At 41.7% G+C, this 13,945-nt stretch overlaps 1 protein-coding gene across 2 annotated transcripts in view; it reads right to left on the reverse strand.

The window, feature by feature from the left end:
* USP47 (ubiquitin specific peptidase 47) overlaps positions 1-13,945 on the reverse strand; it is a 410,657-nt gene that overhangs the window by 205,950 nt on the left and 190,762 nt on the right. For both annotated transcript variants that reach the window (XM_053720262.1, XM_053720263.1), the window contains exons 8-11: positions 10,912-10,991; positions 10,670-10,819; positions 10,275-10,370; positions 7,191-7,343 (exon numbers count right to left, since the gene is read on the reverse strand). In XM_053720262.1, the coding sequence (XP_053576237.1) occupies positions 7,191-7,343; positions 10,275-10,370; positions 10,670-10,819; positions 10,912-10,991 (479 nt within the window). The remainder of the gene's footprint in view (positions 1-7,190; positions 7,344-10,274; positions 10,371-10,669; positions 10,820-10,911; positions 10,992-13,945) is intronic.

Raw genomic sequence — 13,945 nt, forward strand, 5'->3', positions numbered from 1 at the left:
TTATGTCTCATATTTAAAATAAAAGCCTTTCTCCAGCCCCAGTGCCCTGTATGCTGCCCAAAATCTTTCCTTCAGGAAAAAACAGAATTTATGCTTACCTGATAAATTACTTTCTCCAACGGTGTGTCCGGTCCACGGCGTCATCCTTACTTGTGGGATATTCTCTTCCCCAACAGGAAATGGCAAAGAGTCCCAGCAAAGCTGGCCATATAGTCCCTCCTAGGCTCCGCCCACCCCAGTCATTCGACCGACGGACAGGAGGAAATATATATAGGAGAAACCATATGGTACCGTGGTGACTGTAGTTAGAGAAAATAATTCATCAGACCTGATTAAAAAACCAGGGCGGGCCGTGAACCGGACACACCGTTGGAGAAAGTAATTTATCAGGTAAGCATAAATTCTGGTTTTCTCCAACATTGGTGTGTCCGGTCCACGGCGTCATCCTTACTTGTGGGAACCAATACCAAAGCTTTAGGACACGGATGAAGGGAGGGAGCAAATCAGGTTACCTAAACGGAAGGCACCACAGCTTGCAAAACCTTTCTCCCAAAAATAGCCTCCGAAGAAGCAAAAGTATCAAATTTGTAAAATTTGGCAAAAGTCTGCAGTGAAGACCAAGTCGCTGCCTTACATATCTGGTCAACAGAAGCCTCGTTCTTGAAGGCCCATGTGGAAGCCACAGCCCTAGTGGAGTGAGCTGTGATTCTTTCAGGAGGCTGCCGTCCGGCAGTCTCATAAGCCAATCGGATGATGCTTTTAAGCCAAAAGGAAAGAGGTAGAAGTCGCTTTTTGACCTCTCCTTTTACCAGAATAAACAACAAACAAGGAAGATGTTTGTCTGAAATCTTTTGTAGCCTCTAAATAGAATTTTAGAGCACGGACTACGTCCAAATTGTGTAACAAACGTTCCTTCTTTGAAACTGGATTTGGACACAAAGAAGGTACAACTATCTCCTGGTTAATATTTTTGTTAGAAACAACCTTAGGAAGAAAACCAGGCTTAGTACGCAAAAACACCTTATCTGCATGGAACACCAGATAGGGCGGAGAACACTGCAGAGCAGATAACTCTGAAACTCTTCTAGCAGAAGAAATTGCAACCAAAAACAAAACTTTCCAAGATAGTAACTTAATATCTATGGAATGTAAAGGTTCAAACGGAACCCCTTGAAGAACTGAAAGAACTAGATTTAGACTCCAGGGGGGAGTCAAAGGTCTGTAAACAGGCTTGATCCTAACCAGAGCCTGAACAAATGCTTGAACATCTGGCACAGCTGCCAGTCTTTTGTGTAGCAAGACAGATAAAGCAGAGATCTGTCCCTTTAGAGAACTTGCAGATAGTCCTTTCTCCAAACCTTCTTGTAGAAAGGAGAGAATCTTAGGAATTTTTATCTTATTCCATGGGAATCCTTTGGATTCACACCAACAGATATATTTTTTCCACATTTTATGGTAAATCTTTCTAGTTACCGGTTTTCTGGCCTGAACCAGAGTATCTATCACAGAATCTGAAAACCCACGCTTCGATAGAATCAAGCGTTCAATCTCCACGCCGTCAGCTGGAGGGAGACCAGATTTGGATGTTCGAATTGACCCTGAACAAGAAGGTCCTGTCTCAAAGGTAGCTTCCATGGTGGAGCCGATGACATATTCACCAGGTCTGCATACCAAGTCCTGCATGGCCACGCAGGAGCTATCAAGATCACCGAGGCCCTCTCCTGATTGATCCTGGCTACCAGCCTGGGAATGAGAGGAAACGGTGGAAATACATAAGCTAGGTTGAAGGTCCAAGGTGCTACTAGTGCATCTACTAGAGTCGCCTTGGGATCCCTGGATCTGGACCCGTAGCAAGGAACCTTGAAGTTCTGACGAGACGCCATCAGATCCATGTCTGGAATGCCCCATAATTGGGTTATTTGGGCAAAGATCTCCGGATGGAGTTCCCACTCCCCCGGATGGAATGTCTGACGACTCAGAAAATCCGCCTCCCAGTTTTCCACACCTGGGATGTGGATCGCAGACAGGTGGCAGGAGTGATCCTCCGCCCATTGAATTATTTTGGTCACTTCTTTCATCGCCAGGGAACTCCTTGTTCCCCCCTGATGATTGATATACGCAACGGTCGTCATGTTGTCTGATTGGAACCTTATGAATCTGGCCTTTGCTAGCTGAGGCCAAGTCCTGAGAGCATTGAATATCGCTCTCAGTTCCAGAATGTTTATCGGGAGAAGAGACTCTTCCCGAGACCATAGACCCTGAGCTTTTAGGGATTCCCAGACCGCGCCCCAGCCCACTAGACTGGCGTCGGTCGTGACAATGACCCACTCTGGTCTGCGGAAGCTCATTCCCTGGGACAGATGGTCCAGGGTCAGCCACCAACGGAGTGAATCTCTGGTCTTCTGATCTACTTGAATCATTGGAGACAAGTCTGTATAGTCCCCATTCCACTGTTTGAGCATGCACAGTTGTAATGGTCTTAGATGAATTCGTGCAAAAGGAACTATGTCCATTGTTGCAACCATCAACCCTACTACTTCCATGCACTGCGCTATGGAAGGACGAGGAACAGAATGAAGCACTTGACAAGAGCTTAGAAGTTTTGATTTTCTGACCTCTGTCAGAAAAATCCTCATTTCTAAGGAATCTATTATTGTTCCCAAGAAGGGAACTCTTGTCGACGGAGACAGAGAACTTTTTTCTATGTTCACCTTCCATCCGTGTGATCTGAGAAAGGCTAGAACGATGTCTGTATGAGCCTTTGCTTTTGACAGGGACGACGCTTGTATTAGAATGTCATCCAAGTAAGGTACTACTGCAATGCCTCTCGGTCTTAGAACCGCTAGAAGGGACCCTAGCACCTTTGTGAAAATCCTTGGAGCAGTGGCTAACCCGAATGGGAGGGCCACAAACTGGTAATGCTTGTCCAGAAAAGCAAACCTTAGGAACTGATGATGTTCTTTGTGGATAGGAATATGTAGGTACGCATCCTTTAGATCCACGGTAGTCATAAATTGACTTTCCTGGATAGTGGGTAGAATCGTTCGAATGGTTTCCATCTTGAACAATGGTACCCTGAGAAATTTGTTTAGGATCTTCAAATCCAAAATTGGTCCGAAAGTTCCCTCTTTTTTGGGAACTACGAACAGATTTGAGTAAAATCCCATTCCTTGTTCCTTTATTGGAACTGGGTGTATCACTCCCATCTTTAACAGGTCTTCTACACAATGTAAGAATGCCTGTCTCTTTATTTGGTTTGAGGATAAGTGAGACATGTGGAACCTTCCCCTTGGGGGTAGTTCCTTGAATTCCAGGAGATAACCTTGAGAAACTATTTCTAGAGCCCAGGGATCCTGAACATCTCTTGCCCAAGCCTGAGCAAAGAGAGAGAGTCTGCCCCCCCCCACTAGATCCGGTCCCGGATCGGGGGCTACTCCTTCATGCTGTTTTGTTAGCAGCGGCAGGCTTTTTGGCCTGCTTACCCTTGTTCCAGCCTTGCATCGGTTTCCAGGCTGGTTTGGGTTGTGAGGCATTACCCTCTTGCTTAGAGGATGCAGAATTAGAGGCCGGTCCGTTCCTGAAATTGCGAAAGGAACGAAAATTAGACTTATTTTTAGCCTTGAAAGACCTATCTTGTGGAAGGGCGTGGCCCTTTCCCCCAGTGATGTCTGAAATAATCTCTTTCAATTCTGGTCCAAATAGAGTTTTACCTTTGAAAGGGATGTTAAGCAATTTTGTCTTGGATGACACATCCGCTGACCAAGACTTTAGCCAAAGCGCTCTGCGCGCCACGATAGCAAACCCTGAATTTTTCGCCGCTAATCTAGCTAATTGCAAAGCGGCATCTAAAATAAAAGAGTTAGCCAATTTAAGTGCGTGAACTCTGTCCATAACCTCCTCATATGGAGTCTCTCTACTGAGCGACTTTTCTAGTTCCTCGAACCAGAACCACGCTGCTGTAGTGACAGGAACAATGCACGAAATTGGTTGTAGAAGGTAACCTTGCTGTACAAAAATCTTTTTAAGCAAACCTTCCAATTTTTTATCCATAGGATCTTTGAAAGCACAACTATCTTCGATAGGAATAGTAGTGCGTTTGTTTAGAGTAGAAACTGCCCCCTCGACCTTAGGGACTGTCTGCCATAAGTCCTTTCTGGGGTCGACCATAGGAAATAATTTCTTAAATATAGGGGGGGGAACAAAAGGTATGCCGGGCTTTTCCCACTCCTTATTTACTATGTCCGCCACCCGCTTGGGTATAGGAAAAGCGTCGGGGTGCACCGGAACCTCTAGGAACTTGTCCATCTTGCATAATTTCTCTGGAATGACCAAGTTGTCACAATCATCCAGAGTAGATAACACCTCCTTAAGCAGTGCGCGGAGATGTTCTAATTTAAATTTAAATGTCACAACATCAGGTTCAGCTTGTTGAGAAATTTTTCCTGAATCTGAGATTTCTCCATCTGACAAAACCTCCCTCATGGCCCCTTCAGATTGGTGTGAGGGTATGACAGAACAATTATCATCAGCGCCCTCCTGCTCTTCAGTGTTTAAAACAGAGCAATCGCGCTTTCTTTGATAAGTAGGCATTTTGGATAAAATATTTGCTATGGAGTTATCCATTACAGCCGTTAATTGTTGCATGGTAATAAGCATTGGCGCACTAGATGTACTAGGGGCCTCCTGCATGGGCAAAACTGGTGTAGACACAGTAGGAGATGATGTAGTATCATGTTTACTCCCCTCATCTGAGGAATCATCTTGGGCAATTTCATTATCTGTGGCAGTACTGTCCTTACTTTGTTTGGACGCTATGGCACAATTATCACATAAATTTAAATGGGGAGACACATTGGCTTTCATACATATAGAACATAGCTTATCTGAAGGTACAGACATGTTAAACAGGCTTAAACTTGTCAACAAAGCACAAAAAACGTTTTAAAACAAAACCGTTACTGTCTCTTTAAATTTTAAACAGAAAACACTTTATTACTGAATATGTGAAAAAGTATGAAGGAATTGTTCAAAAATTACCAGTGTCTTAAAGCATTAATAGTATTGCACACCAAATTTCAGAGCTTTAACCCTTAAAATAACGGAACCGGAGCCGTTTATAAATTTAACCCCTATACAGTCCCAGCTATAGTCTTTGCTGAGACCCAACCAAGCCCAGAGGGGAATACGATACCAATTGACGCCTTCTAGAAGCTTTTCCAGCAATTTTTAGATCCTCACACATGCATCTGCATGCCCTGCTCTCAAAAAACAACTGCGCAGTAATGGCGCGAAAATGAGGCTCAGTCTATAACTAGGAAGGCCCCCTGACTGGAAAAGGTGTCTAACACAGTGCCTGCCGTTTAATAAACGTTCCCCAAGTTTATAAATGCAAATTGTCAGCATAAATATGAATAAAATGCCCAAATAAAGCAATCGATTTAGCCCATAAAAATGTCTACCAGTTTTTTAGCCCATAATAAGCCCTTTATTCTGTTTGTTTGACTAAGAAAATGGCTTACCGGTCCCCATGAGGGGAAATGACAGCCTTCCAGCATTACATGGTCTTGTTAGAAATATGGCTAGTCATACCTTAAGCAGAAAAGTCTGCTAACTGTTTCCCCCAACTGAAGTTACTTCATCTCAACAGTCCTATGTGGAAACAGCAATCTATTTTAGTTACTGTCTGCTAAAATCATCTTCCTCTCACAAACAGAAATCTTCATCCTTTTCTGTTTCAGAGTAAATAGTACATACCAGCACTATTTTAAAATAACAAACACTTGATAGAAGAATAAAAACTACATTTAAACACCAAAAAAACTCTTAACCATCTCCGTGGAGATGTTGCCTGTGCAACGGCAAAGAGAATGACTGGGGTGGGCGGAGCCTAGGAGGGACTATATGGCCAGCTTTGCTGGGACTCTTTGCCATTTCCTGTTGGGGAAGAGAATATCCCACAAGTAAGGATGACGCCGTGGACCGGACACACCAATGTTGGAGAAAGAACGATGTCCCACACAGAGTACCCTTAAATAAAAGGAGCCCCTTATGTAATAAATGTGCTTTTATTTATGTAAAATCTCTGAGTCCTTATCCCAGAAATAAAGTAGCACTTACCTTGTCTTCTGCCTGGCAACAAAGGCAGCTCTCAGGTTTGAGAGGTCCTGTCCCTCACATAGCCCTGAGGAAAAAGAATGCTGAGTGACTAAAAACCTCAGACTAAAGGATAAGGGCAGCAAGAAATCATGGGAGGTGCAGTGAGAACTATGTCCTACAAGTTCCCATTGCTCTAAAGCCACCAAAGCTCTACTGCAGAGACTGATATGGACTATGGCTACACCCTAGGACAAAGCAGTACTCTCTGGCACTACTTAAAAAATAATAAACTCTTGATTGAAGAATCTAATCTAACACCTCACTTTACCTCTTCCCATCACTAACGTAGGCAAAGAGAATGACTGGGGTGGGAGGGAAGGGAAGAGCTATTTAACAGCTCTGCTGTGGTGCTCTTTGCCTCCTCCTGCTGACCAGGAGGTGAATATCCCATTATTAATTAAGATGATCCGTGGACTCATCGTGTCTTAAAAAATAAATGATTTATTGTGTTAATTGGGTCACCTTTTTTTATGGGATTAATTTAAGATCAACTGGAGCTTTTTTTGTAAGTATATTAGATTTGTATAGGTTGAACTCTAACTTCTGTCTTTTTTCAACCTCATCTACTATGTTACTGTTATTTCATTATAGAGAAGGTTTGAAGGAAATTAAGGGGCCCATTTATCAAAGGGCTTGCGGACCTGATCCGACACTGCGGATCAGGTCCGCAAGACCTCGCTAAATGCGGAGAGCAATACGCTCTCCGCTTTTAACATTGCACCAGCAGCTCACAAGAGCTGCTGGTGCAACGCCGCCCCCTGCTGACTCGCGGCCAATCGGCCGCCAGCAGGGAGCTGTCAATCAACCCGATCGTATTCGATCGGGTTGATTTCCGGCGATTCCTGTCCGCCTGCTCAGAGCAGGCGGACAGGGTTATGAAGCAGCGGTCTTTAGATCGCTGCTTCATAACTTGTGTTTCTGGCGAGTCTGAAGACTCGCCAGAAACACGGCCCTTCAAGCTCCATACGGAGCTTGATAAATGGGCCTGTTAGTATTTAACATTTCTAGTATATCTGAAAGTGATATCAACCTACCTCGTCTTCAACATCAATGAATGCACTCATGTCTAACTGCTCGGGGAAAGTCATACGGTCATTCAGTTTGATCCGGTGCATGCTGGTATAATCAAAGTCAAACCTTTTCAGCTGCAGAGTCAACAGATACGGAAAGTGCAGAAACCTTAAGCCCTGGCGGGATAATGATATGTACAATTACAAAAATTAAGTATTAGGTTATGTATTCAATATGATCCATTCCCTACAACTTTATAGATTACATTTGCAAACAAGATGTACCACTTCGATCCCCTTTTGCCATATCTTGTTTTGCTAATTCTTTGCTGTGTTTTTTTTTTACATGTCAAGAAGATCCCAGTAAAGCAAGTAAATAACAGGTCATATGTTTGCCATATACATTCATACAAGTCACTGAAAAGGAAAATCCAGGGTATACAGATGTATTCTCCATAAGTTAGCTGCCTTATTTCAGATTGGTCTCTGAAATCATATATAGTGAATTTTAGGACATGGAGTAGTTATTTTGTGTAATTTTTTTTTCTTTCATGATTCAGACAGAACATTCCATTTTAAGCAACTTTCCAATGTACTTAATTCTCTTTGAATCCTTTGTAGAAGATGCACTAATGAAGTTGGTTGAACATATGAGGTGTGCCAGTGACAAGGAGCGCTGTGGAATCTGTTGGCTCTCTACAAATAACCGATAATAATAATAATAATAATATCTGAATAAAGAAAATGTATTTGTGACTTTACTGTCCCTTTAAAAGCAAAGATCATACTCTGGGTTACTGCCCGACAGGTGTAATATAAAGAAACATTTTTTTTACTATTTTAATATTGACCAATTACTCTACCGTCTTCCACCTTAGTGGCGTGTTAACAACATCAGCGATCAACAGTAAATTTACGCTACGAGATGCTGGAGACGTTCATCTTTTCTGTGACATGTACTACGTTTAAACAGGTTACTAGGAACTTGCATTTTATTTGGGCAGTATATTTATTAAGGGGGATTACAAAAGAGATGCCTGCGATGTGTGATTGTATTTTTAAGGTAGCCAGGGACTAACATGTTAAGTGATATTTTTTTTGTGGCATACACTTTACCGGTTCCATGAGCATGACGAGGTATCCCTGTACTACAAACCAGGGATTGTTATTGACCTAGTAGGCTGCACTCCCAAGCCATCAATGGGAGTGCTGTTGCCTCAAATGTGTGGTGATGTCACAAAGGGGTGGAGCCACTATTGCTGGTAAGGGATCTGGATGGTGGGAGGTAATGCAAATCCCTCGATCTCAGCTCCTTTACCAGCTACAGATGATCAAGACCCCTCATTTAAAAGAAAATCATATGCTCTTTAAAATGGTAAAGGTCTTGAAAAGTACAGAGCCCCCCTTAAATAAAAAAGTTAATACACAAGATTTTACTTATGATAGCTTTAGGCATATATACAGTAATGCATTTTTTTTTAAAATTTAGAGCACAAGTGGACAAGTTGCATTTTAAATGCCATTGATAATTTAGTAAGGTAATCACAGTAGCAGCAGTGGTCACCTGGCTATTTCCAATGTTGTTTACTAAAATTCTAACAAAACAAAACAAAGGGATTTTTAAGTTTATTAAATGGGTTACTAAAGGCTTGCCTTTGCAGTCTTTTTGGGCATATAATGTATATCACTAATTGCTGGGCACGTGCCTCTGATGTGAGGTCTCGTGTTTAGGAGAGGGAGCTGTGCTTCTAATGAAAAAATGATTAATTAGAAACCTCCTTAAATGAAATATGTCTTTAAAAACATTAAATTAGCTTACTGGTTAGCTTCTTTACTACATTACATCATGAATGTCACTACCATTAAATGGATACTAAACCCAATTTTTTTCTTTAACGATTCAGATAGAGCATGCAATGTTAAGCAACTTTCTAATTCACTCCTATTATCATTTTTTCTTAGTGCTCTTGGTATCTTTATATAAAAGGCAGGAATGTGAAGTTTAGGAACCGGACCATTTTTGGTTGAGAAGCTAGGTTATGTTTGCTTATTGGTGGCTTAAATGTAGCCACCAATAAGCAAGTGCTAGTTAGGGTGCTGAATTTATAATGGGCCAGCTCCTATGTTTTACATTCCTGCTTTTTAAATAGCAAGAGAACGAAGACAAAAATGATAATAGGAGTATATTAGAAAGTTACTTAAAATTGCATGCTCTGTCTGAACCATGAAAGAAAAAAAAAAGTGGGTTTAGTATCCCTTTAAAGGGACACTAAACCCAAATATTTTCTTTCATGATTCAGATAGAGCATACAATTTTAAGCATATTTCTAATTTACTCCTATTATCATTTTTTCTTCGTTCTCTTGCTATCTTTATTTGAAAAAGAAAGCATCTAAGCTAAGGAGCCACCAGCTTATTTTAGGTTCAGAACCCTGGATTGCACTTGTTTATTGGTGATGGCTTAAAGGGACACTGAACCCAAATTTTTTCTTTCGTGATTCAGATAGAGCAGGCAATTTTAAGCAACTTTCTAATTTACTCCTATTATCAATTTTTTTTCATTCTCTTGCAATCTTTATTTGAAAAAGAAGGTATCTAACCTTTTTTTTTGTTTCAGGACTCTGGACAGCACTTTTTTATTGGTGGATTAATTTATTTACCAATCAGCAAGGACAACCCAGGTTGTTCACCAAAAATGGGCCGGCATCTAAACTTACATTTCAAATAAAGATACCAAGAGAATGAAGAAAATTTGATAATAGGAGTAAATTAGAAAGTTGCTTAAAATTGCATGTTCTATCTGAATCACACAAAAAAAAAATTTGGGTTCAGTGTCCCTATAACGTCAGCCAATCAGCAAGAACAACCCAGGTTGTGAACCAAAAATGGGCCGACTTCTAAATGTACATTCTTGCATTTTCAAATAAAGATAGCAAGAGAATGCAGAAAATTTGATAAAAGGAGTAAATTAGAAAGTTGCTTAAAATTGCATGCTCTATCTGAATCATGAAAGAATTTTTTTTGGTTCAGTGTCCCTTTAAGGTGAAATCATAAATATAAACTGTTCGCACTTAGTTAGTCCACTGGAGATTTTAAGTGTTCACTCACTTTTCTGGCATCACATTTCTTTTTACAGCGCTCACAGTAGTACTGGTTAGGACCATCAAGGATTTCGGGTTGAATAAATGCGTGCAATGCTTCTTCCTGCCACACACAGAAGAACAAAAAGCTATTAAACACTGAACATCTACATCAACTTATTGTGCTTTAGTCCCACCGCACACAGTACAACAGTGGATGCTTTGATGACTTTGGTTAACACCAATTGCCTTTTACAGTGCACAAATATCTTATTTGTAGGTTTATAAAGTACCAAATTAAACTTCTCTCTCAGCAAAACAGAACAATGAGCATTTAAATAAAAGTATTGCGTATCAAACTCTGAAAATCATCTCAGTTTCTGTATTTTGAGTATGACTTATGTTCATCTGTAGAATACATACCACACTACCAAATGCCGTGTTGGAACCATAAGGCATGATGACAAGAGGAATATCAAGGAATGTGTCAATTCTCCAGCTCTCATAACCACACTCCAAGCATCTCACGTAGTCTTTCAGTTTGCCTTGATAAAGCTGATTGATCAGGTCAGCCTGAAATACAACACAAGCATATTATATACTGGAGAATGGTGGGAAAAAAACTTTATAAAACCACAGAGAGAGAACATTGTTTGTAAAAATACCTGCTCTGTTTGCTTCCATTTTTGCTCCAAAGCATCAAACATAACCCGACACAACTCCTGAACGTCATGCTGCTGCCAAGCTGTGTAGACACATTGTAGAAAAAGATACATCATTTACTGTGTCACATTCCATGTCGGATATTGGTGATAAAATGTATGTAATGTTGAGAAATATCAATAAAAACATAAATTATGCTAACCTGATAATTTCCTTTTCTTCTGATGGAAATTTCGAGTCCACACCTGCATTCATTACTTTTGGGAAATAAGAACCTGGCCACCAGGAGGCGGCAAAGACAACCCAGCCAAAGGCTTAAATACTGCTTCCCACTCCCCTCATCCCCCAGTTATTCTGCCGAGGAACAAGGAACAGTAGAAGAAATATCAGGGTGAAAGGTGCCAGAAGAATGTAAGGACACCCCACATAAAATTATGGGTGGGGAGCTGTGGACTCTTTCCATCAGAAGAAAATGAAATCATCAAGTAAACATAATTTATGGTTTTTCTTCTTAAATGGAAAGAGTCCACAGCTGCATTCATTACTTTTGGGAAAACAATACCCAAGCTATAGAGGACACTATATGTCAAGACGGGAGGGTACAATAGGCGGCCCAGACCTGAACCTCTACCCAATGAAAAACCCTGCTTCGTCCGAAGCTGAGAAAATTTAAGAGGAAAAGCCCCAGTGACACTGACTAGCAGTTAGTTCAGAAGCCAAACTAGATCCGCTATAGGACTCAACTGAGCCAACAGCCCTCCAGGAGACACCGTCGCCCAAACAACCATCCCCACCGATCATCTCCCCAAATGAAGGAGAACCCAACCGAAACCCCCAAGGAGACAAGGCAAGGGAGAACCAAGGAAACCGAAAGGTCCCCTAATACAAAAAGGAACACCTCCATGAGTGAGCCCAGCTCACAGTGAACTGAAGGGGCCCACGCCTATACCAAGCGAAACCCGGGATAAGACCAGGCACAGAGAACAGAACAGACACCTCCCCAATATCCTGCAAGCACGGATGCAACGGAAGAGGCAAAGTCCTCCCAGAGTCTGGCCATAGAATACCAATGTATGCGACCATTAAAAAATGAAATGTATGCTTATATGATAAATTTGTTTCTTTCTTGACACAGTGAGTCCACGGATCATCATAATTACTATTGGGAATATTACTCCTGGCCTGCAGGAGGAGGCAAAGAGCACCACAGCAAAGCTGTTAAATACCACTCCCCTTACCCACAACCCCCAGTCATTCGACCAAAGGGAAAGGAGAAAGGAACTAATATAAGGTGCAGAGGTGCCTGAGGTTTATGAAAAAATAAAACTGTCTGAAAATACAGGGCGGGCCGTGGACTCACCGTGTCAAGAAAGAAACAAATTTATCAGGTAAACATAAATTTAATTTTCTTTCTAATGACACAGTGAGTCCACGGATCATTATAATTACTATAGGGAATCAATACCCAAGCTAGAGGACACAGATGATAAGGGAGGGACAAGACAGTTAGCCTAAACGGAAGGCACCATTGCTTGAAGAACCTTTCTCCCAAAAGCAGCCTCAGCTGAAGCAAAAGTATCACATTTAGAAAATTTAGAAAAAGTGTGCAGAGAAGACCAAGTAGCAGCCTTGCAAATCTGATCTACAGAAGCACCATTTTTGAAAGACCAGGTAGAAGAAACAGCCCTTGTGGAGTGAGCCGTGATTTTCTCAGGAGGCCGCTGACCAGCAGTCTCATATGCCAAGCGAATAATACTCCTCAACCAACAAAAAAGCGAAATAGCCGTAGCTTTCTGACCCTTACGCTTCCCAGAAAAAATAACAAATAAAGAAGAAGACTGGAGAAAATCCTTAGTCGCCTGTAAATAATATTTCAAAGTACAAACTACATCAAGGTTGTGCAACAAACGTTCCTTATGAGAAGGATTAGGACACAAAGGAGGAACAACAAATTCTTGATTAATATTCTTATCAGAAACAACCTTGGGAAGAAAACCAAGAGCAGTACGAAGTACTACCTTATCAGAATGAAAAATAAGGAAAGGAGACTCGCACTGCAGCGCAAAAAGCTCAGAAACTCTTTGAGCCGAAGAAATAGCAACTAAAAATAAAACCTTCCAGGTTAATAACTTGATATCCAAGGAATGCATAGGCTCAAACGGAGCCTGTTGAAGGACTCTCAGAACTAAATTAAGACTCCAAGGAGGAATCACAAACTTAACCATAGGCCGGATTCTAACCAAAGCCTGGCAAAAAGACTGAACATCTGGCACATCCGCCGGACGCTTGTGCAACAAAATAGACAACGCGAAAATTTGACCCTTCAGGGAACTAGCAGACAAACCTTTCTCCAGACCCTCCTGGAGAAAAGACAAAATTCTAGGAATCCTAACTATACTCCAGGAGTAGCCCTTAGATTCACACCAATACAGATATTTACACCATATCTTGTAATAAATCTTCCTAGTCACAGGCTTACGGACCTGAATCATAGTTTCAATGACCATGCTTAGAAAAAAATCAAGCGTTCAATCTCCAAGCTTCAGAGAAACGAGATTTGGATGAAGGAAGGGCCCCTGAAGTAGAAGGTCCTTCCTTAATGGAAGACTCCACAGTGGAGACGATGACATCTCCACCAGGTCTATATACCAGATCCTGCAAGGCCAAGCCGGCGCAATGAGAATCCCTGACGACCTCTCCTGTCTGATCCGAGCAATGACCAGAGGAAGAAGGGCAAACGGAAGAAACACATATGCCAAACTGAACTTCCAAGGAACTGCTAAAGCGTCTATTAGAACAGCTTGAGGATCCCTTGACCTCGATCCGTACTTCAGAAGCTTGGCATTGTGACGAGATGCCATAAGATCCAATTCCGGTTGACCCCATCTGAGAAGCTGGAAAACACCTCCGGATGAAGTTCCCACTCCCCCGTATGAAAGGACAGTCTGCTCAAAAAAAAACGCTTCACAATTGTCCACCCCTGGAATGTGGATTGCAGACAGACAGCAATTGTGAGCCTCCGCCCACTGAATAATC

Source organism: Bombina bombina, chromosome 7, assembly GCF_027579735.1.
Source record: "Bombina bombina isolate aBomBom1 chromosome 7, aBomBom1.pri, whole genome shotgun sequence".
Classification (NCBI taxonomy): domain Eukaryota; kingdom Metazoa; phylum Chordata; class Amphibia; order Anura; family Bombinatoridae; genus Bombina; species Bombina bombina.